The sequence below is a fragment of the Pempheris klunzingeri genome, chromosome 23 (assembly GCF_042242105.1).
Source record: "Pempheris klunzingeri isolate RE-2024b chromosome 23, fPemKlu1.hap1, whole genome shotgun sequence".
Lineage (NCBI taxonomy): Eukaryota > Metazoa > Chordata > Actinopteri > Acropomatiformes > Pempheridae > Pempheris > Pempheris klunzingeri.
Genome location: NC_092034.1, coordinates 10636343 through 10660280, shown reverse-complemented (window position 1 = coordinate 10660280; position 23938 = coordinate 10636343). Strand labels below are relative to the sequence as shown.

General features: G+C 43.8%; 2 protein-coding genes across 7 annotated transcripts in view; one reads left to right on the top strand and one right to left on the bottom strand.

Annotated features, from left to right (window-relative positions):
- The window catches only part of ppargc1a (peroxisome proliferator-activated receptor gamma, coactivator 1 alpha), a 37584-nt gene extending 21230 nt beyond the window's left edge, over positions 1-16354 (top strand). For 2 of the 6 annotated variants that reach the window (XM_070854887.1, XM_070854885.1), the window contains exons 6-13: positions 354-399; positions 607-680; positions 4069-5299; positions 7042-7134; positions 8142-8262; positions 10113-10237; positions 10563-10714; positions 13066-16351. In XM_070854887.1, coding sequence (XP_070710988.1) covers positions 354-399; positions 607-680; positions 4069-5299; positions 7042-7134; positions 8142-8262; positions 10113-10237; positions 10563-10714; positions 13066-13169 — 1946 coding nt within the window. In that variant the 3' untranslated portion in view covers positions 13170-16351. Of the gene's footprint in view, positions 1-353; positions 400-606; positions 681-4068; positions 5300-7041; positions 7135-8141; positions 8263-10112; positions 10238-10562; positions 10715-13065 lie in introns of all 6 variants that reach the window. The other 4 variants (XM_070854883.1, XM_070854884.1, XM_070854886.1 and 1 more) reach the window with 4 other exon arrangements.
- Positions 1-23938, bottom strand: part of sec24d (SEC24 homolog D, COPII coat complex component) — a 367406-nt gene that overhangs the window by 58787 nt on the left and 284681 nt on the right. The window lies entirely within an intron of this gene.

Genomic DNA, 23938 nt, shown 5'->3' with positions numbered 1-23938 from the left:
GTCTTGTTTGTGGCATCGTCTCTCTGTCTTTATTCCATTTCGATCTATTTGTTGTCTTGAGCAGGGTATGTCTGTGTCTAGACACCTGTGAAATACGCACCATCACTTCATCCTGCCTCACAGAGTGAACAGTCTATCCTAAGAGAATAAATTGTTAAAACGGGGTCAATCTAAAAAGTTATGCCTTACACAATAGTGTCAATAGAAAGACTTTTTAATGGGTGTTTTTGTAGGAATAATTGCATTTAATGAGCCAATTTGAGATTAACTGTTGCAGAATGTGGACCTGTTCTCTTCTGCCATGAGTGTTATACCTAGATCAATAATTACCCATGCTCCTTTGTGTTCTGCAGCCAAACCAACCACCTTGCCACTTCCTTTGACCCCAGAGTCTCCAAAGTAAGTGTGAGAAGTTTTTCCACATTATTCCAGGCAAAAAGCAGCAACAAGCAACAGAAAAAAGACAAACCCAAAGAAAACTATATAGACTAGAATCCAAGTTGAGGCATTTTTGTGACTCATTTTCATTTCTTAGATCACAAAAGCTTCCAAAGTCATACTTTCACCTGAGAAGTAAATTATCCCACTTTTTTTTTTGTCTTTCAGTGACCACAAGGGATCACCGTTTGAGAACAAAACCATTGAACGCACATTAAGTGTGGAGATTGCTGGAACCCCAGGTAAGCACACGTTTGAGATTATTTTATAAACTCTCACTTCCCTATTGTAGTTAGTAATGGGTTAACTCTGGCTCCAACATCTTGATAGTTCCATCACAGTTCAGAGTTCAAGGTGAAGGCATAGGAGAACATTTTTATGTGCCTGAGTATTGATTAGGCTTTCCAATCTCTTCAGGGTTTATTAGCAAACCCCTCCCATCCTCCACCACCTCCACTCTCCTCCCCTGTTACTGAGGAGTTAATATGCTTTCCCTCTTCCTCTATCAGATCCTAATGCTCTATGACTGACAGCTTACTTATCCCACACATCATAGGAAAACTGAAATGGTGGTGATATTGTTTTAATTGGTTTTGCAGTGTAATTCAGTTTTGCCTGAATGGTCTGTGCCTTCCTTTCCTTAGCTCCCTAGACATACAGGCAATTAGATCAGCTGACTGGGGAGTGATTTTCCAATGTTAAGACTTATATGCAAAGGGTGCTGTTTTGTACCTCATTATTGATATCATCCTTTTTTGTTGTTGATTAACAAAGCATCAACTACATCAGAAGAAAGCTACAGGCAAAAAGGTATTACAAGACAAAAATGAGGAGACTGAAAGCAAAATGTACAATATTGTATCGCTCTTTCTCCTTCTGTGGAAATGAAGTCAGTAATTACACACCTTCTCCCCCAGATCAATCATCTAAGGTCAATAAAAACAAAATGGCTGCCATTTAGCCTCTCATACTATGTGACGTTGCCCTGGCCCCTTCGGGTATTCATTTACTAGCAGGGGAAATGGTCCTCATGCATACCTCATGTCTGCCCCCTGCACCCTGTACTTAGCTCATGTGGGGGATGGAAATTTGTGGCACATCAGACCCCCATCAGTACCTCTGACCTTGGTCGAAGTGTTGTTTAACCCTTTTGTGTAGATAAGCTTTCAGGGTCAAAGGGGATTCCTGTTGAGACCCAAAGAAAGGAAAGGGCAGGTCTGCTCAAGCTTCGGGGCAATCAAGTATGGTTAATATTTCTTCCGGTTTTACTGCACATGAGTGAGTTCAGTGAACTGTGGCCAAATCTGGGCATCCGTTTTGTTGCCCTGCTTCCATTTTACAAGCACAGTCAAATAAAGTCCTTAACCTGACTTCACCATCCTGCACAAATTTAGGATTGAATATTAGCAGGAAAGTCATTAGTTCAGAAAGCTCCAGGTTACTGAGCCCCCTTCCTACTAAGGGATTAGCTTTTGAGTCTCTTGCTGTATGAGACAGATGGATATAGATCCCAGTAAGTGGAGGTGAAAGCTTTTAGGTCCAGAGTTACATGTCCTTTGCAGATTTAGAATAACATTCCACTACACTAGAGATTATGGTGGTGTTACTGATAACCAGATGGAAGTTAGCCAGGTAGATGGCTCCACCCTTGACCTTAAAGGCAGATTGGCGACCCATTGATGGAACTTTCCATGAATTGCTGCCAGTAATATATTGTTTCTGTCATAATATTATTACGTTTGTGATTAGGTGCAGTAGTAGTGGCAGTGGATCTCTCTGTGCCACCTTGTTGTCTTTAATTACTATATCTCATGACACTGGGGTGGTCTGTGTGTTGCTATTTGCATAGCTTACCACCAGATCAACTCTTTAAGCATGGAGTTATTATTCGCTCCGAGGTCTCTTCCCAATTTACAGCTGGATGAGAAAAAAGATTATAAAACCCTCCTCTTTCTTTCTGTCTTGCTCTCTCGCTCCATCGTTTTTTTTCTCTGGTGGGTACATGATTGGTGTTTGCGTCTGCAGATCATCCATCACTAGCAAGTTTGACTGAGAGGCACATATTTATCTAATTCTGATTTATTTCACACCCATCGCTAATGGCTCCTAGTTTATGACCCCACGCGCACATTGTTTTGGACAGATGGCGCTTCATTGGTGAAACAGAAGTTCCTCAGGCATTGTGTTGCTCCTTCTTTCCCCTCTCCTTTTCATAGCTCATTTCATTGGCGTCATGCATATGTATATATATATATGTCTACATCACTATCAGAACCGAGAGAAGGATAAGAAAGAAAGGAGAAAAAGGGGAAGAGGAGTGGGGGTTGCAGTCCTACTTACAGACACATCCAGATAATAAGTAAGATGATAAGCTCTTGGATCAGACATTCCAAACACAGCAAGCGGTTTCAGAAACTTGCATATTTATGTATCGGGCTCCTGCACTCTCTTTTCCAAGCTGTCTTCCCCATGCATACTCTAACATTGGATTTGATACTAATAGCTGTCATTTGGTGCATTTCACCAGCAAGGGAAGAATGATGTGCATTATAAGAAAGGCAAAGAAGAGGGGAGAGCGTAGGTGTTTCAAAGTGCCTGAGTTTGACTCCACTGAGAGACTGTTAGTGACGAGTGTGTGTGCGCGTGTGTGTGTGTGTGTGTGTGGGCATATTTGTTCTGTGCGAGACAGAAACAGGATAGGATGGAGAGGGAGAAATAGAGATTGATCCAGGGAAGTTGGCAGACAGGAAGAGAGAAAAAGGGAGAATACAAGTCTAAAGGAGAGGAAAGAGAGAATGAGAGTAATGGTGGCGGCTGTTTGTGTGAGTGCATTAACAATGCTATAAAGTGGGCTCATCTCAGGACTTCCCATATAACTGCCATCTGTCTGGTTGTAAATCTGTAGGAGGCGGGAGGAAAAGATGGGGGGTGCATAAGCAGTGGGGGCATGCCATCTGAGAAGAATGACAACCTATTCGCTAGTACTTCCTGTGCTTCCATGATATAGCAGACATCTCGCCATGCCAGCATCACCAGGCACGCTTACGTGAACTTTAACAGTTGTTGCATATCTGCTACATTGTTTCAGAGGAGCGGGAGATGGTTCTGGACAATCTTGCATGGCGTCATGTCAGTGATTGTTCTTTTAGACTGATAAAAAAGGTCTTTGGTGTTATTCAGATGAATTGGTTACTGTCCAGTGCAGACATTTATGTGAGGCAGGCAGAGATATGATACATGTACTGTAATTTTTTCATCGGATGCATTACGTTTGTCCTCTACAGGGTTTTGTGTTATGTTTTTTTTTCATGAAAAGGGATCTTTCCAAGGTCAGAGAGGAAGGGAATGGCAAGTCATCCATATTACAGCACCACCATATTAAGTTACACCAAGCATTACATTAATCTGTCAAGATTGCAATAAAATAGAGATCAGGATTAGGCCAAGTGAAAGTGAATATTTTAATCAGGCATGTATCTGTGTCCACTGTCCATAAACTGACCTGGAAGTTTATAGATGAGAGGGGAGAGCAGAGAAAGGGGGATGTTTGGGGAGGTTTGCATTATGATTCCATTTTCATTTTATTGCCCCCACCTCTCCACCAACCGCTGTGTCTTCCTCCCTCTGCAGGTCTGACACCACCTACCACGCCCCCACACAAAGCCAGTCAAGAGAATCCTTTCAAAGCATCGCTCAAAACCAAGTTGTCTTCATGTTCCTCCTCAGCCTTGGCATGCAAAAGAGCCAGACTGAGCGAGTTGGGCCCCGGCGCTCTGGCCCCGGCCCCAGGTGCCTCAGGCGGGGGCCCTACCAGGAAGGGTCCCGAACAGACTGAGCTTTATGCCCAGCTGAGCAAAGCGTCCACCACCCTCCCTTACTCCGTCACCCAACACACAGTGGGGGGTGGCCTTGAGGAGCATCGCAGCACTAGCAACAATAAGCGGGTGGCACCCCGTGGCTACAGTGACCATGACTATTGCCAGGCGTCAGCTAGCACTAAGAAGGACGGCGGCACAGCCACTGTTACCATGACTACAGCAGCGGAAATGACGGTCACCTCAGGTGCCACTGCTGCTCCCATGCCTACTGCAGGCAAAGTGGATGATAGGCATTTCGAATGTAAGGACTCAGCCATGCCACCACCCTCTTCATCACCTTCATCTTGTTCTCCATTATCAGCTTCATCTGGTCCTTTGGCTAAGCAGGAGAATTTTGCCTCCATGAAAGGAGAAGCAGCTCGGGTCCGGGGGTTAGGAAAGACGACCCTTACACAAACTACGCAGAACCCCTCACAAGAGGCAACTACTGAGGGGAACCAGCAACACCTCTCTGCCATCAGCCGGAAGCCCCTGTGCGACCAGGAAATCAGAGCAGAACTCAATAAGCACTTTGGCCATCCCTCACATGCCATTTATAGCCAAGGTGGCCAGGAGAGAGAACCATGCAGCAAACCGAATAAGGCTGACCCTGAGTCCCTTGAGGAGAAAGAGGATGGCTACTATTCCCAGAGGCTGGCTGGTTCCAGCTACCTGCACCCAGGGTTCCTGCCCTTCCACGAAGAGCTAGAGCTGGGTGGGGGCCGTGACAGTCGCTTCCTCTATCCATGGGAGGGCACCCCTCTGGACCTACTCTTTGAGTGCCCCCCCTGCTCTCCCTCCTGTTCCCCACCATCCAGCTGCTCCCCTTCACGAGGTTCCGTCTCCCCACCTTCCTCCCTCCCCCTCTCGCCCAGCAGGCCTTTTTGTTGGACCAGCAGCGGGTCCCGTTCCCGTTCTCGTTCCCACTCTGGCTCCCGCAGCTCCTCCTCACACTACCGGAGGCGCTCCCTCTCCAGCTCACCCGACAGACGCCCCTCCTCCTGGTAAGTCATCTCTCTCCCTCTCTCTCTCTCATACAGACACACACCTCCTGCTTCTTTTGGATGAGCCTTGGCTGCTCCCCACCCATGCACTTTAAACAGGGCTCGGAGCTGGCAGGGGATCTAGCTTAGGAGTGTAAAACAGGCCTGATCAGTTGTCAGAGTCGGTGTCCAACAGGATAGACCCTGGAGACTCTTAGCATGAGTTCTTGACCTCCTGATTGTCTTTGCCTTGCCTGGACTAAATGCAGGATAGATTTGGCAAGCCCTACACAAGGAGATTTAACAGGTGAAAGTGAGGTGGAATAGATTCTAACCCAATTGCCTGCAGTTGTTATAAAAACAAAATTCTGCCTTTTAAACCACCTGGCACTCCTTTACTCTGAACTGACAATCAGGAAAAAAGATTGGTTGAATGGGGTGAATGGCCTCCATAAAACAACACACAATGAACAAAAAAAGAAAAAACCCAGAACATGAAACGTGCCAGAGGCACTGGACTTTTTAACAGTATGAGTTTTAATCTCTAGGCAGGGAGTTTTATTTGAGTGTCTTCCTAATGCTCACTCCCCTCCTCACTCACTCGCTTGTTCGCGTGCTCCTGTTTTTTGTTTGATGCCGGGGCTATTGTTTTAAGCGGCAGCTGTTGTTTTTACTGAGTGGCAAACCCTCTTCTTTTACACCCTCGGAGATGAAAGCCAAATCCAGGCTGTGGGAATGTAGTCTCAAAACCCCTCTCAAAAGAGACTCCTATCATCATAACTTTGTGTGAGAACTACATTTCCCATGCTTCCCTTTGATCAGAGCCGAGGGGGTTTCTGTTGGGTTCTTTTGGTAGAAGAACAGAGGTAAACCATAGTTACTAAGAGGGATGTGAGTAAATTCAGTTTGTCAGTAGTAGTTCATTGAGTGTCTCACAGTGTAGGACTCCACTGCAGTGACTCAGTTTGTTTGCCTGATTACTTAAAGGTCAGTTTACTCCACGGAGCCAAGAGAGTCGCTTTGTTCTGTTCAGGCCCTTGTTCTTTGCTCTGCACCAACTTGCTCACAAATTATACAGTAATAGTCTCAAGGTATTCAATCAAAATCTGACACTGACAAGCTTTCTGAAAATACTGGGTGGGGATTTGAGTTATGAAAGCGAGAGAACAAGACACTTGTTATATTTTCTTGCGAGAAGAGATAAATAAAATTTCAGCAAAATAATTCTCGAAATCCCTCCTCTCTGTTTCAAGTTTCACAGCATGAGATCCTCGATCTTTCCAAACTGGCACTCCTTTGCTTCTCTGAGCTTCCCAAACTTCTCTCCTTCCATAATTCAGGTCTTCCTTCTTCAGCAGCACTTCAATAATTAAGCATCAGAAGCTTAAGGTGTGCAGGAGTACAAGCGCTACAGTCAGGCCACTAGTGCTTACAGTATTGACCTTTTCCTCATGCAACATAGATAGCAGGTGCATGTACATGCTAGCTCAGGTGTGTAGAAAAGTTCTGTAGAAAATAATGCACACTTTCTGTGGCCGTGGCTTAGATTGGGTCAAGGCCAGGAGCATACATTTTATCTGCAATTAACCCAGTTTCTCCAAATGGATCTTGTGAATATCAGGGAAGTTAATTTGGTTTCCAAAACTAGGAACAAATCAACCAACACATTACAAGTTTTAACAGTATATAGTATGATCTTTTTAAAAAAGATTCTAATGTGAAAATGACATTTCCATGTTTCACATTTTCTCCTTTTCCCACAGGTCTCGTCACAACACAGATTCAAGCACTTTTCGTTCCAGGACTCACAAGAGCCCCCACCCTCAGTGTCAATCTCCTCTCAACCGCAGGCCAAGGTGATTAATTTAAATGAATTATTTAACCTCCATTTTTATATGTCATTAACCTTTGTTTAGTCACATACTTTCAGGTTAGGACAAATGTTTATTCTTAGCAACCGTCTGGTAAAAACTCAAAAGGCCTCGTTATGGTATGCAAGGAAGGATGGCGGAACAAAACTAGCAGTCATGAGAGACGGATGCAGAGAGAGTAACTTTTCCCTGTCACCACTCAGAAATAGTTTGATTTCTCTGTGATTCACTTTTCACATGAAGACTGAGGCTTTTTTGCAGTCGGTTCCATACACACAGGTGCCCTGTGACAAACATTCAAGGCAAATATGTTTAATTGATCATGTTTTATCAGACTAGTGACAAAAGAATCCCAAATCATACTGATGCACACTCATACTTCACTCATGAGTTGACGCTCCCAGCTGTATAATGACGCTTATTCAACTTAGTGCCTCTGTAGTTTTCCATGAGCCACTGCAGAGGGGACCATTTCATATGCAGAGCGGTACTGGCACAGTTCACAAAGAGAGAGAGCAAGACTGACACCATCTCAGTGCTCCAAGCTGATTTGGCACCCACGGGCCTAATGACACCCGACAAGCCCGAGAGTCGCTCATCAGTCGAAAACTTAACGGACACGTCTTGTGCTAGTCTGGGGTGGGGGAGAAAGTTGCACTTTCCTTCTTGATGAAGCCCTAACTAAGCAGAAAGTAATGACATGTGAAGTTGTGCTGACAGTTGCAGCTGCCTGGCTCCCCGACCGCGCTGCTCGCCGGCACTCCCGCGGGCCCATCCTGCGGGCTCCATAATCATAGCGATGGCAAAGAAACATCTTATTAACATGTCTATTTCCCTTCCTTTGCAACCCTCCTCTCAACCATCAGTGGTGGGAAAAATAGTGGACTACTCCTTGGTGAATACTGGCATTGTTCCTCATAAGCGTCAACAGGGACGGCGAATTTAGAGGACGAGCTAGAACAGTGACGTCATCTGTACCCTTTCGTCTGCAGGTACGACAGCTACGAGGAGTACCAGCACGAGAGGCTGAAGAGGGAGGAGTACCGCCGGGACTATGAGAAGCGGGAGTTCGAAAGGGCTGAGCAGAGAGAGAGGCAAAAGCAAAAAGCAATAGTGAGTTAACTGACACCAAAGCCATCTAATTTCCTCTATCCGCTTTTTTTCTATGCTTGACTTAACGTCTTTCTTGCCGATGCTGATAAAAGACCACATGCAATCACTGCTGTGGCACATGTACAAATTCCCACAAACACACAGAAACCTCCCACAGACACGCACACACATTACTTAGGATGAGACAGCCTGCAGCCCAGTGCCACAGTGTCTCCCTACTGAAAGAATACATACAAAGTGAGTTCCTGAATGATTCAGGCGACAGGCCCTTCCTCTTTATCTCTGGGTTGTGTATTTTTAACGTCTCTGTCATCTGGAAACACTGTCGACTCTTATTAATCACACCACAGGGGTAAAATGTTAAAATAGTGGAAAACAGAAACTAGGAGAGCAAGACGGGGAAAGGACAGAAAAGGAAACGGCCACTGATTCTCTTGAGCTCTTTTCCTTTTTCTGTATCTATTTCAAAACAGAAAATTCAGCCTGATGCAGTGAATATCACATTTCTCCCATATCTCCACTCTCCATGTCTCAGTGTGAAATGACTCAGGTTTCCAGCGGGGTAACGCCACTACCACCCGTTGATAAAGCACACATTAAATGATGCAGTAATGCAAACCTGGCTTGGCATGCATACATTTTCTGAGATGGAAAGACAAACAATTACGAGCAGAGAAGCTCAAGCTGTCAAACAAGGTTTGGGAGGCCAGGGATGTGAAAGCGTCTCCCTCTGTCTGTCCGTCTGTCTGTCTGTCTCTCTGGCTCTGTTTTTGCCTCATTCTCTCACTCACTCACACACCCACACACACAGGCAGCCCTCAGGGTGCCATCAAGAAAAGGCAGCCTATTTATCAGTTGTCAGCAACTAAACCCCTAATTCAGCAAATACTTTTTTTTGTCTCAAACAGTATGTAAGCATTAAAGAGAGCGGAAAAAGTATAAAAACGGTAATCTGTAGTTAATTTGTATTTTTCTCGGCTACTTTATACAAGTCTTGCGGGGCAAAGGTGAACTTTGAGTTTAGCACCAGGCCACTGATTTACATATTTACTGCTGCCCTCAAGACAGCATTCAAAATTTCAACTGGCCTCAATGGACCTGCACCAGTAATGGCAAGTAAATGAATGAATAAATAAATAATACAAGTGATATACTATAGCCCAAGGCTTGTGCTGCATTATATGATTAGCAGATGCAATTAAACTACTCAAAGGCTGTAATTGCAGCCTGGTGCAGTTTGTTCCTAAATTATTCCACTATGACCCCCACGTCCTCTGAGGTACAAGGAAATCCATGTTTTTTTGCCCTGTGGCTCACTGCTGCTGCTCTTAATGCTCCCTCTGTCTTGGATATGAATATCCTTACAACATTAACAGACCTCTCATTAAACAACCATGCCTAGTTTGCTGTGTACTGTGAGTTTGACTCCCAAGTCGGAGAGAACGAAACAGGCTTTTCTGATTTATAGCTGAGTCACCTACAGCTTTATTTTTAGGTTGCACAAAGGAAGAAGCAGCCCCAAACTTAAGACATGGCATCATTTGATAAAAATCACTCTGCCTCTGGTTGATGAGTTGCAGAGAGAAAAAGGAATTGTAATGCCAAGGCAGACTGAGGGCACTCTATCTGCAACTCTATCAGATAACAGGAAGGAAGCTGAACCAATCACAGTGGAACACAACAGGCAGACAGGGGAGAGGGACAAAAACGGGGGCCTGAAGTCAGCTGCAGTATCCACAGGAGTGATCAAGACCAATTCATTAGGGCTCGGTGAAGAAAGAGAGGGGAAAAGGAAAAACAGACTCCCCCTTTTAATCTCCTTCCTCCGCTCTGTCTCTCCTTTTAACAAGCAGGAGGAGAGACGGGTGGTGTACGTGGGGCGACTGAGGTCCGACTGCACCCGGACAGAGTTGAAGCGCCGCTTTGAAGTCTTTGGCGAAATTGAAGAATGTGCAGTGAACTTGAGGGACGATGGGTAAGGCCCCAGGACTTTCCTTGTGCTTGTGTGTGTGCATCTATACGGTAGTCTGGGATTAGTGTAGGGGGGGTAGGAAACTCCTGTAACTGTTAAACTTAAAGCAAAGGCAAGTGTTGAAGGTCTAAAACAAAGACAGAGCTTTTGCAGTCTCAGAGCGTCTCCCGATCCATCTAGTTCTAGGCCTGTGGAGCCCGAAAGATACACTTTTATTGATTCTCTTTTGCATATAAATAGTGTGATCGTCATCTAAGACAAGGCCCCCTGTTCAGTTATTGCTGCCCCACAGCACCACTCTGACGTATCATTTTCTATTCTTGACCAGGGACAATTTTGGCTTCATCACGTACCGCTACACTTGTGACGCCTTTGCCGCCCTTGAGAACGGACACACCTTACGCAGGTCAAACGAGCCTCAGTTCGAGCTGTGCTTTGGCGGACAAAAGCAGTTCTGCAAATCACATTACACAGACTTGGGTAAGTGCAGCTTTGTTGTTCCCTCCATCAGCCCCCTGCAGTCATGCGGTATATTTGCGTAGCTGGGAGGACTGTCAGTGCAAAGAGAAAAAAAGGAGAACTAGGGGGGAAATCAGACAGCGAAAAAAAACAACCTTCCAGATCAAAAGAGATCCATCTCGGAGCTCGTAACAATTCCTACAGCCCTGAATGTATCCACGGGGCATTCATGGCTCAAAAGGGCAAAGAGAGTTCAGAGGTCGGCTTGTGAACATACCAAGAATAGATCTCCATTTCCTCCCTGCTAGTAGCCGTAGTATCTTAAGGAAAACAAGACAGGCTCCATTGCTCATGTGGACACGGGATGCTTGCTTCTACTTTGTTGAAATGAAACGCAAGACATTAGGCAGAAAGACAGCACTTAGAGGCATGTGTGCAGCTGTATACAAGATGCGTTCTCATCTGCTGTTGAATATATGTGCGTGGGTGTGGGAATCACTTCAAGAGCACGGAGGAGGGAGGAGTAGAGATGAAATTACGCGGAGAAAGACGAGGCAGAAGTAAGACAAGAAAGAGATAAGGTGAGGAAGAGGAAGGTGGGAGCAAGGTTAAGTCCCAGCAACCCCTCCTCCCTCTAGAGTGAAGTTCCATCTGTTGCCAGCTGTTGCGGCGTTGAAAGGAGGTAGAGTCTTGATGTGGCGTATAGGAGCCGGTCATTTACATAGAGGGAGGGGCCACTGTGGGAGCGTATGCACTTATGCATGCTGCTGCCTGTGTTGGGAGTCAGGGGTTTGTGGCAGACAGCACTATAGCAGAATTCATCTAAAGTAAGTGATTCCATAGACATGAAACATGCATGTATGCAGCTGATGTATGTACATAGCCTCTATATTGATCAAATACATAAATCGCAGGCAGAGATCTGTACTCAAATGGATGCAGCTGAGAGTTGAGTGACGCATTTGATAAATAATGCAAGATGTCAATGAAACTGAGGCTTTTTCCTCTGGCATGATGCCCCACTTTTAACATGCGAAGAAAAAAACTTTGTTCTCCTTTGTTAGTTGAAGTTCTTCGATTTGCGTTAATTGTGTAAATTAAGCCATGTTGAAACTGAAGCGTAAGATGCCCCATTACGTTAAGTGTTGCACACCCACAAAAGATCAGCGCCTCCGTTTGATGATGACAAATAAGATCTGTATTGACTCTTGCATCGGCAGCCAGTTTTCCTCTTATTTACCAGCAAAATGTGCGGTCAGGGTTGTATAATGCACCGCTACAGGAGGGTCAGTGGGTCACCTGAGAGAAAAAGAGCACTCTCCTCAATAAATGAAGTGGTTACTATACATTTTCAAAGCACATGCTTGGAGCCATCAGCTTTAAAAGAGAGGACATGATGAGAAATTGACACAGAGAACAGTTGCTAATCCTAAAGCCTTGAGGATAGACATTATGCCGAGATTGACTAATCAGTCTACTGAAATGGAAAGGCCTTCATTCGACCGCCTCTTTGTCAGGAACAGGCTATTTTGTCGTCCCCATACTGATAGCACAGGATAAAGAGACTGAGAGGAAGGGAGAGTCTTATAATAGTGTGGTATCCAAACCTCTCCCTCAATCATGTAGGCTCCCACTTCTTTTTTTTTTTGTTTTCAGAGACACTGTCCATTAGTTTTAAGTAGAGCGCCGGGGTATTTTTCATCCCTCAAGGTGCGCAGCATGACACAATCCAGCCCTCGGCCATTGCATTAGATCACAACTGGCGTCTTCCAGCTGCCACGGCCATCCCCATTTCTCAAAGCTCGCAGAGTGTGCTGCTGGGCCCTTTGGGGGCCCCATTTGTGAAGCTGTCTGTTGGCAGAGATAAGACACTCTTTATGTATTATCAAGTTGATCAGGAAAAATAGGACACATGAGAGATGGACGGAGAGAAGGATATGCTTTCACATCTGTTGCCTCTGAATTCACCATTTGAATTCTTTGGTGACAGTTAATCGGTTGCTGTGTAAACATGCACTGATGGATTGAGACATTTTCCATTCCTATAACATTCATCCAGCATATAACCTCTCATAAAACGTCACCTTTAAGTCTGACTCTGGGCATTATGCTTCTTTTTACCCCATTTTCATGATTTTGTGGAAATTTGCCAACCTTACTCTTACTGTAGCCAAAGTCAGGGAACAAATTATGATTATTAGATTAACACTGAGCTACACATGACTGAGCAATAATGGTGTAAAGGCAGCATACTCTGACAGTTTTCTGAAAAAGGTTTTCTGAGAAGACGCAGGTGAACCTCGTTTTATGTGCATTTTCAAATAACTCCTGCTCTGCTCCACACTGACCACAGTCCTACGTGCTGCTTTCAGACTCCCATTCGGACGATTTTGATCCAGCCTCCACGAAAAGCAAGTACGACTCCATGGATTTTGACAGCTTGCTGAGGGAGGCCCAGCGCAGCCTGAGAAGGTAACCAGCTCAGTGGCACCTGCTGTCTGTCACAAAGAGGGACTTCTGATACCTCACTGTTGTTTCTCGCTCCTTTGACGACGAGACTACCACACGTTTTACACTCTATATCATAGAGTATATAAGAATAAGTCTATAGACCTATATCAATATAAATGAATATATCAAAAATAAAGTTTACATGAACATAGCTGCTGAAGAGCTGGGAAGAGACATTGCATTCTGGGAAAGCCAGTGAACCCTCAGAACGTGGTGCACAGGTTTGGTGCACTCTACTGCTGTACAACCATCGGTGAAAGAAGAAAAGAAAAACTTTGATGACATTTTTTTCTCCAAGCACTACAATGCCCACAATTCTTTGGGAGTGAAAACATGCAGCTTGTTCAGCCAGATTTGTTTTCTTTTGCTGTTGACTTTTCTTTCTTTTTTTCTTTAAATCTGGTGTTTGGATCTAGTGTTACATTACAAACAAGAGTATAGGGAATTGTATCTTGGAGGTTAAAATTCTCAAGGTAACATTGTTGTCTACATTTTAAGGAGAAATGTAGCCGTGTATTTACAAATATTATAAAAAGGAATATTTTTATTTTATGTACATATCGGATAAAGTTCTTTATTTGTTACAGCTATGCACTGTAAAAGGCAGCCTTTTTTAAAAATGAGGAGAAAATTTCTTAATTCAGAATGTCGATCTGTAGTAATTACAATACAGTAAAACATATTGTACACCTACATGATGTTTAGAAGACATGATATGATTGTAAAAAAGAAAAAAAGATATGTCCGACTGCTCATTTTGAAAGAGCATGTGAACAAACATCCTTTTTTAAGTTATTTTATTGGGGAAAAAAACAGTCAACCATGTATAGTTTTATCTGTTTATAAAGTTTCTCAATCAGTGTTTTTGCTTATACAACCAGTGTAAAATGCATTTTTAACGTGTTTTTCATGATTGTAAAAAAGGTACCCCTTTTTTTTATCAATTCATTATTTTGGAAGCAATCACAGAACATATATATACATATATACATATATATATATATATATACATGTACGTATGCTTTGTATGGTTTTTGTTTTGATTACCTTGGTGAAAGAAAATACTGCATTCAAATCTTTTCAAATCAGTACTAACACATATTTATCTATTTATTTTAATATTTGAATCAAGAATATTTATAGACTCCATTTTACATGGCGTACCTCATGAAATTTATTTCCTGTTTATGTTGTCCTTTGATTTGTGTTATTTAATTTACAATCACTAGACAGGGTGTACAATAAATGGTCTGGTGGGGATAATGTTACCTTCTATGCCTTTCCAAAACAATCAAAACATTCAGCTAATCACTCCAGCAGTCTGCCCCTCATCACTTTACTGATTTCTGTCTCCACTCTTAGTCAGATCTGCAGCATGTTTGCTGGTTTTTCTTTCCACACAGAAGCAGAACATGAAGCAATAAAATGATTTTGCAGGAATTTTGTTGTACCACTGTAAACACTTGTTGTCACCGCTCCACTCACGCTTGATTATGTGAATGCCAAACAAAAGTTTACAATTTACTTTTTCTGAATTTTTTAAAAATCTATTTGATGTACAATATATATATATATACATATATATATTGATGATACTACTACTACTATTCACAATAATTACAAGATGATTAATAATAATAATAACAATGATAATAATATTAATGAAAGAAAAAACTATATAAAAAGCAATAAATTATTTTTCAGAGTTGTATTTTAGCTCCTATTGTTGTGTGATTTTTGGACTTGACCCATTACCCAGTCGCTGGTAGCTAGGATGACTCCATTCCAGTGTCTTGTCATTTCATCACCGTGACATTGCCCTGTGCGGTAAACACTTGATTGTCCTCCTCCCACCTCCTGCTCTTCCCTTTAAGATGTAATTGAGTCTCTGTGATTGTAATGCACGCATTACCTTGTGACATCTGTGCAAACGTGACTGACTCTTAACCCCACCCTGTGTGTAAAATGTGTCGAGTTGAAACTGTTTGTTGTGTAGTGCATGGCTATTACAGGAGGACAGTGGGGAACGTATATTCCACTTTGGATATCTGCCTCTCAGCTGTCTTAACTGGCAGATTTTAAATGACATTCTATAAGCCTAGAGAAAACTACTCAACAATGTATCGCATGCCGCACTACTTCCCATCACCACGCCGCCCCTCCGCACACCATCGCCCCCGCTCACAGTCCAGATATCACAGTGCCGTCGACATGACATAAAAGGTAACCTTGCGGTTTCTGGTTCAATTAATATCCCGTTTCTAGCGCGAGCCAAGTAATGAGAGAACCAGCTTCCATCACAGGAAGGAAAAACCTTTTGTATGAAAGCTTTGCTGATCACAGGCTTCCTTTCATAGAGTTTGACTGTGGAGACAAGAAAAGCCTAATTTTCATGATGCAAAGAGGCAAAAATTGGTCGAAGGAAGGATTAAAAAAAAACCCTTTACCTGTGTTTTGAAACATTGTTTTACTTTTTTGCTGTCTGTATAGCGTTTGGGTAATGGTGTCGTGTCCCATTTGATAGATGTGGCTTTAATCATTGTAATTAAAAAAAATGCTTTGTAAATTGCCTAGAGTAGCAATATATTATAACACCTTATGGTTCAAATTTCAACTGTGGCGGACTTTTTAATAATGTGACCTATTGAGGACTTTGCCACTGCTTAAACGTTTGTTGGGTAATCATGTTTCTTTTGGAAGGACAATATGTGTACGAGCAAATGTATGTACGCGTGTGTGTGAGTTTGTCATTTTAGACAGGTGTGTGTGTTTCTGGAGGTGAATGTGTGTGTTCGGGGGGAGGGGAGAGGGGGTCGCTATGGGTTGTTACCTGTTTGTGTCCTATCCACGTTGCCTTCTGCCAAGTCCTTACCAATGCCTTTGTGGTTCTACCTATTGTACGACTTTCTTGTGAATTTTATTTTTTATGTGCAATTCTCATCAGCCTCACCATGCCAATAAAGGGAAATGTGTTTGAAAAAAAATCTCCTTTTTTTTTTAATGTCTTCCCTATTATCTTCCTTTCCCTGTGATGAATGTCCCTTCATCAAGCACTGTTGTACCACTTTCAGTCGGCGCTGTGAAATGATTATGATTTGTGCTCTCTCTGATTACTATCAAGGAGACACCCTTGAAGTTTTTTCTTAAAAAGGGAGATTTGAAAGTTATGAAAACAATGTGTGCTGTAAATGTGGATTCACAATAAATTCATCATCCCTCCCTCCTGCGCTTGTATATCAAAGTGTTGAATGAAAGCTGACTGACGCAGGAGAAATGACACAAGCCCATCCTCAGCACATCTGTCTCTCTCTGAAGTTTCTCCCCTAATAAAGAAACTCAGCTTAATTCAGAGCAACTTCCCTCTTTGATATTCATATCACCTGGGAAAGAACACTGTAGTCTTTGTCTGTGTCCACAACTTGACTCCACACCACGAGTCTGCAAGTTAATTAAAAAGTTGGGGGGAACAATTTCATTAAGACGATGGCGAGCTATAGTGAGTTGATGGTGTGCTTGATATTCAATGGGGCTTCATTATGATTATAACACCCCCCTCTTTTTCTTTAACACACACACACACACACACATCTTAGCCTGGGAACTTGGATCACACCAGGAGCTTCCACCATTTTACTGGTGCAAAGAGAAATATGGTTAGAATGTGCATTAAACTTTAAGGTTGGGGGTCTGATTGTGTTTTTTATTAAGGCCGCTGTTTAGCCCCGGAGAAGAGAGCGGCTGGCTTTCATTTTGGCTTGGCTGCCGCATTACAGCGGGAGGTCTCCCTCTGCTTGGCCTTTCCGCAGAATGAAACTGTCCCTGGAAATCTCTCTGCTCCCTGTCGGCTTTTTCTCTCCCACCTCTCTCTCTCCATCACGATAGGATGGCTTTTTTTATCTGTTATGTGTCTTTTTTATTATTAACCACTAGATAAGCAGCTATCTCTACTCCAGTTGGAAGTAAGTGGTAGCCTTAGAGATAATGGGGTTTGATGGGGCTGGGCTCTCCGTGGGACAAACACTGAGATGCTGCCGCTGAGTTGTGTAGCTCTGTATTTTATTTGGCATCTAGCTGTGGCTGCTGTGTCGGATGCTGTTGAAACCCTGAAAATGGCACTCACTATTCAGCCTTTGTTTCCAGCGATGTGACAAGAATGTGTAAATGGTTTGTATTTTAGTGGCCAAGCAGCGGAGAGCAACTTGAAAATGAAAACCCTGCACAATTTTGGCAGCTGTTTTATGAGGGCATCATCCTTCTCCTGCCTGCCAGGAGCACGTAAGCAGGTTAGGGTGTGGAAGAAGCAGTCTTTAATAATAAGATTAGACTACCTGAGACTAGTTAATTAAAGCCTGTGGGGTGGAACATGAGCAATCCTACCGGTAATTTACTACCAAGAACACTTTTTTTTTAATTCTCAGCCTAGCACAAGATACATCAAGAGTGCAAATGTCCCTTCTGTATCAATAGAGAACAAGTGACGTTGAAGCAGCAACATTCATCTTGATTCTATCACAATAATTAAGCTGAGGTGACACTGATTGTGTCTGACTACAAGCCTGGCAGAGAGAATAAAAACAAGACGTAGGATTAGGGAGCTGTTGGCGATGACAAAATAACATCAAAGAAGTGTGATGCCAGGATGTGATGCTGCATCGCTGAGTTTTTGCCTCTAGTGTCCCTTCAAGGTTTCTCTTTGCTCAATCCCCCAAACTCCTCTTCGCTTTCTGTCTCTCTCGCCCTCTTGTAACCTTTTATTTATAGAAAATTTCATATAAGCTGAGTGTCTAATACTAATCTGTTGCCAGGCAGAATTCAACGCTCCTGGAGTGCTCGAGTGAAGCAAAACCAAGAAGACTTTGCCAGAAGTGGACAAAGAAGCCAAATCTTGAAACATCATGATATCATGACTGCAATAGCTGCAGGCGAGGAGGCTGTTAATCCAGTCGGATTGCATGTACAAACCAGGGATGATTGGTTAAGTCATATTGCCTGTGGTGTTCTCTGGCAGTGGTCACATGACGCAGTGGCTTTCATTTGATCACAAGAAAAATAAACATTTCCTGCGGCGGTTTCTGGACCCATCATCTTGAATGAAAGTCCATTGTGTCCCATCATCTCTGAAAGTGGTTTGCTTTGATGAATCAGAACAGAATGAGCCACTAGATGTTGCCTGGCTTCCATTTATTGAAACGCTGCTTTGTTAGCGCCTTTTTTTTTTCCTACCAGCCTTCCATCGTATGCCACCTTATGGGAGAAGATAATGACTGTGCTATTAAAATCACTATCTCCCTATCCGGCATTCTAGTTTCAGCAGTTTCTGCTGTTAAAGAGTAATGAGGAACAGAAGGACAGTATTCTTCTTCCCCCCAAACTATCAACTTTGGGGACTGAACGTATTCTTCGCTAGATAATTAATGGCTACAGACAAATGGTGGTTGATTGAGCGACTCATCCCTCTATTTTCAATCACCATCTGCTCTGTGTTGCTGGCAAAAAACAATGTTAATTACCTCAAGTGTGCCCAAGACGTGGCGTATTAATTAGAACAACAAAAAAGGGAAACCTAAAAGATTCCAGTGTTTTAGTATTTGTGATGATGTGTGTGTGTGTCCTTATAGATTTTGTTGATGGATTAGCATAGGAACATCCACAATTATCAGAAACTGGCAATCATTTGGTAATTTGGCCAACTGATCATTCAGTAACAGATCTTTGTTGCCTTGACGGCCTTACGTTTACCTGCTTTCTGTGCCTTGAGGCCATGGCCGGCCTTTAAGAATGCTGGAGCTGGCAACTCTGTGCCACACAGAGGGGACGTCAGCAGAAAGACCAATCTCCACTGTGACCGCAGGGACAGCCAGCTGACAGAGAACGTTAGGGCTCCGGATGCAGACGGCCAGGCTTTTTCTGTGTGCGCATCACCTGACCGAAAAAGGAAGACGGAGAGTGGAAAGAGACGAAGCGGGACTGACTCGACGTGACAAGGCTGCGACGGTGCTCTTTGGGCCAAAGCTGTGATGGCACCCCTCAGACACTCTGTCCCTTCGCTCCCAGACTCCAAGGTGCAGGTGGTGAGACGGATCCTGATAGGCCCGGAGTCACGGCGCCGTCGCTAATGAGCTGATGGGGAGAGCAACATGTAAATGTGATGATGAGAGCAGCGTATCATGGGTTATTATTTGGCAATCATGGAGTAGCATCAATAACAATTAACAATAATTTCCATGACAGCAATACTTAATGACTTCATTCAAAATACTGACAAATCAAATATGCTTATTTCCTTCATACAAATGGGTCGTTTACAGTCTGTTACAGACTAAATTAAGAACATCAAGTACTGCAAATACAAAGTAGCATGAGATCTGTATTACAAAATGACTTAAACTTCAGTACACACAGACAAAGAAACTCACTCAAATACTTCACTGCTGCCATCATTCTTTAGATCAGTGGGCCTAAACCTTCAAAAGCAATGGCTGAGTTGTGAGCAGTTTAATCAAAGAGTTATTCCATTCTCTAAGACAGGGGTGTCCAAACTACGGCCCGCGGGCCAACTGCGGCCTGTGGTCCAATTTTCATTGGCCTGCAGGAAATTCTAAAAATGTATTGGAACACGGCCCACACATGGAACTTGCGCTGGACTGTATTGTACTTCTTAGTCTCACCACTAGGTGGAGTAACTGTCTTGAACGAGGCAGCTTCTCTATAAAATGAGTAACCGAAGAAGAAATTTGCTACAGGTGACCCAAAATGGCCGAATTAAGGAAATGTAAGAGAGCAAGTTAGTGTTGAAAGTTTCAGACGTGGTGTGCGATGAGAGCACTTTTGCATTACGGAGGAGCTGCTTGATGTTAGCAGTCTAAAGAGCACCACGACGGGTGAGGATGTTTTTGAAGCTGTGCCAGGTGTAGTTGGCATGATCGGAGTTAAATGGGACGAGCTGTGTGGAGGTACGATGGATGGGGCTCCAGCTGGGATAGGTGAGCGCAAAGGAATCTACGGTGTCTGCTGAGGGGCAAGAAAGTGGAGGTAAGGCTGTTAATTCGAGCACCAGGGCTCTAGCACAGACTATTTCAAGCTTCCCTCTCTGATGCTGATGCTGGTGCTGGGGGGGGGGCATTTTTAGTGGATCTCACTGATCACCTGAACACACTGAACAAGAGCCTACAAGGCAAAGACCAGCTTGTACCACAACTAATAAATGAAAGCCCACTAATGGAAAGGCTGTTTTTTTTTCTTGAATCATATTCAGTTATCAAGCAGAATTTACTTACATTTGATTGATTTTGCCAACTTTAATCCACTAGAGGTGAGGCGATATAAATCACCTCTAGTGGATTAAAGTTAGCAATATAGCTCACTTCTAGTGAGTGGCCCAGCCCTTTGTATGTTTTTCTGTATGTGGCCCTCAGTGAAAAATGTTTGGACACCCCTGCTCTAAGACATTTATTTTTCATTTTAATATTTTTTAGATGCCTGGGGATGTAACACCATACAGGAGTTTAACAGGAGTAACCGAATGTTATTGAAAAGTCCAAAAAAAGACCTAATTAAAAGCTCATTTGTTCAGTTTTTTTTTTTTAGCTCATCACCACTTTTGGGGGTCCCAACCCTCAGTTTGGAGCTATCTAGTTTTGATGCTTGTTATCTAAACTGTCCCATACTAGTTGTATCTCAGCCTCATAATGGCTCCATTCGAGCGTTCTTGAAAAGATGACTTGGGAAGAAAGAAAAGCTGAGTGCTCTCTCCCTCTCAGTCTTCTCTGCTCCTTGTATTTTTTTCAGAGTGGTCCTGGTGGATTGTGGAGTTGTGTCTAAATCCAGTTCCCAGCTACTTAGCCCCCACCCAACCCACTCACTCCAACACAAGGGCTGAGGAGAGCATCTCTCCCCCCTCTCTCAGACCCCGGCTTGAACCCATGCATCACACAGCTAGCCATCACAATACAGTAGAATGGCCACATGGACAATTATTGTTTGTTTGTGCTATTTATGTCAATGTACAGTCTGCAGCAAATGGCTCCCTAATGCAATCATTCATTCTTGCCATCCTGCGCTCCTGTCCATTAGGCTAATGATATTCTGAAACTGTCCTGGGTTCCCTGGCTGTTGAAATTATGAATGTGAGAAGTAGGAGAAAGAGGAGAGACCACTGCTTAATTGGAGGGCTGTGATCAAATTCCAGGGTCTGGAAACATCTGCACTGTAGTGCTGTTGAGCAACAGACAAAGTCCGTGTGGCTGCTCCTGTAATCTGACCAACATATGGTATTCTGTCCCTCATATCAGTTCAGAGAGTTTGTTATAAGACAGTTCATAGTTTTTTGTCCAATAATTAATCTAGCAAATGTGTCTTTATTGGGAATACATTGACCGTGGTAAGCGCTGCCACCTAGTGGTCATATAGCGGAAGTAGCGAGTGCGTGCGCTTGAGAGACTGAAACGTCATGGAAGGAAAGTTCTGGTGTGTCCGTTGACTCATTCAGCCGTTACCCCTTGAAATGGCATAATCTGTAAGTTTGAAATGAAATGACTTATTGTTGATGTATATTAGTGCCTTATTCAGTAAGCAGTTGTCTTCTTACATGTCTATGGAGTCAGTTGTCACTTAGTATGGCAATTATTGTTAGCTAGCCGTTAGCTCTGACTTGCCTGTTAGCACAAATCATAGTAGCGTATAGCATTTAGCATGCTATTTCACGTACTATATCCATCTGTTGCTAAGGTTATGACTTGGGATCGGTTATGTGCATGTGGCAATGATGTTTAGTGTGTTTCCTATGCATTTCTACTGAATCTAAACTCTCTGTATTCTGTTTCTGTTATTACAGTTTTACAAAAAAGAAAAAGGGAATAATACAAATGGTACATCAGTAAAGCATCTGAAGAATGTTACACGGTCTCCTGAGTGCTTACTGAAGCCATTTATGTTTAGCTCGCTGCATAGGCTGAATAGTCACATTTAGCTGAGGGCAGAAGAGTAAAAAGATTATCTACACTTCAAGTGCATCGTCGGGGTCCTGAGACACCACTCCAGCGACAGCAGACATGTCCAACCACGGAGACACCTCACAGCTTTCCCAACTGGAAGTAAGATCAGAGTGCAGATCGACTGCATCACGCCGGTCAAGTAGCTCAGCAGCTAGCCTAGCTGCAGCACAAGCACGAGCCAACGCTGAAGCCGCCCGGGCCAGAGCAGACTATGCTAAACGCCAAATAGACATGGAGGTCGAAAAGGCACGCATCGAGATGGAGAGGGCCCGAATGGAGGCATCGCTGAACGCCCTGAGGCAAGAGGGAGAGGCTGAAGCAGCGCTCGCAGCAGCGAGGGTCTTAGAAGCTGCGGTTCTGGACCAAGCAGAGTCTGTGGAGCTACCAGACAAGAACTTTCCTGCTACAATGGGCGTGGCTGTCAGCCGCACTCAAGAATATGTAAATACCCACTTCCCCAATGACACAAATATGAAAGGTGAGGTAAAGCACAATAAAGGACAAAAATGTGATGTAGACAACACTCACATCATGGGGCCAAGCACGCTAACAGCAGTTGCATATGCAAGTGACCCTGCCAACCTTCCACCACCTCATTCGTCCAGTCATATTGGAGTGGATAATATCCCATCTCCATCACCACATCGACAAACTAACATATCAGACCTTGCTGCTCTCCTCTCACGTCGTGACCTTCTGACAGCAGGGCTCACAGTTTTCAACAATAGGCCAGAGACTTATATAGCATGGAAATCTATGTTTCAAAATGCCACTGAAGATTTAAACCTGAAATACAGTGAAGAGCTTGATTTACTCACCAAATGGCTCAGCGGTGAGTCTCTCCAGCACGCCCTGAGAATCAGAGCTGTTCATGTTAACAATTCAGAAGCAGGTCTTCAGCTTTTATGGGAAAGGCTGGACAGGAATTATGGCTCATCAGAAGTAATCGAAGCTTCTCTGTTCAAACGCCTGGAAAGCTTTCCCAGAGTTGCTCCGAAAGACGCCCACCTCCTACAAGAGCTTGCCGACCTCCTTCTAGAGCTTGAAATAGCAAAGAAAGAAGGATATCTGCCAGGACTCACCTTTCTCGACACTCCAAGAGGAATAAATCCTATCGTGGAAAAGCTCCCATACGGCCTGCAGGAGTCGTGGGTCAAACAAGGGTCAAAATATAAGAAAGAACATAAGGTTCACTATCCGCCTTTCTCCTACTTTGTCCAGTTTGTGAACAGCCACGCTGAAATGAAAACAGACCCCAGCTTCATGCTACAAAACTACAGCACTGCACACGTGAAGGTGGACAAGCCACTAGTGAGACAAACACGGTTCAGAGCCCCAATCACAGCAAACAAAACACAAGTTGGTGCACCCAACAATAAGTTAAATGCTCATTCTCTTGACCCCAACAAACAGTGTCCAGTGCACAAGAAGCCACATTCACTCGCAAAATGTAGAGGGTTTAGAATGAAGACGCTGGATGAGAGGAGAGGTCTACTCAAGGAGCTCTCAATCTGCTACAAGTGTCTCTCATCAACAGACCACAGGGCCAAGGACTGTAAAGCCGTTATTCACTGTTTAGAGTGCAACAGCGACACACACATTTCCGCCATGCATGCTGGGCCACCCCCATGGACAATTACAGACCCTGACACTCCACCAGAGGCGCATGGCGGGGAGTCAGGTACCCCCAGCCCCACGGTGACCACATCCAACTGCACTGAGGTATGTGGACAAGGACTAC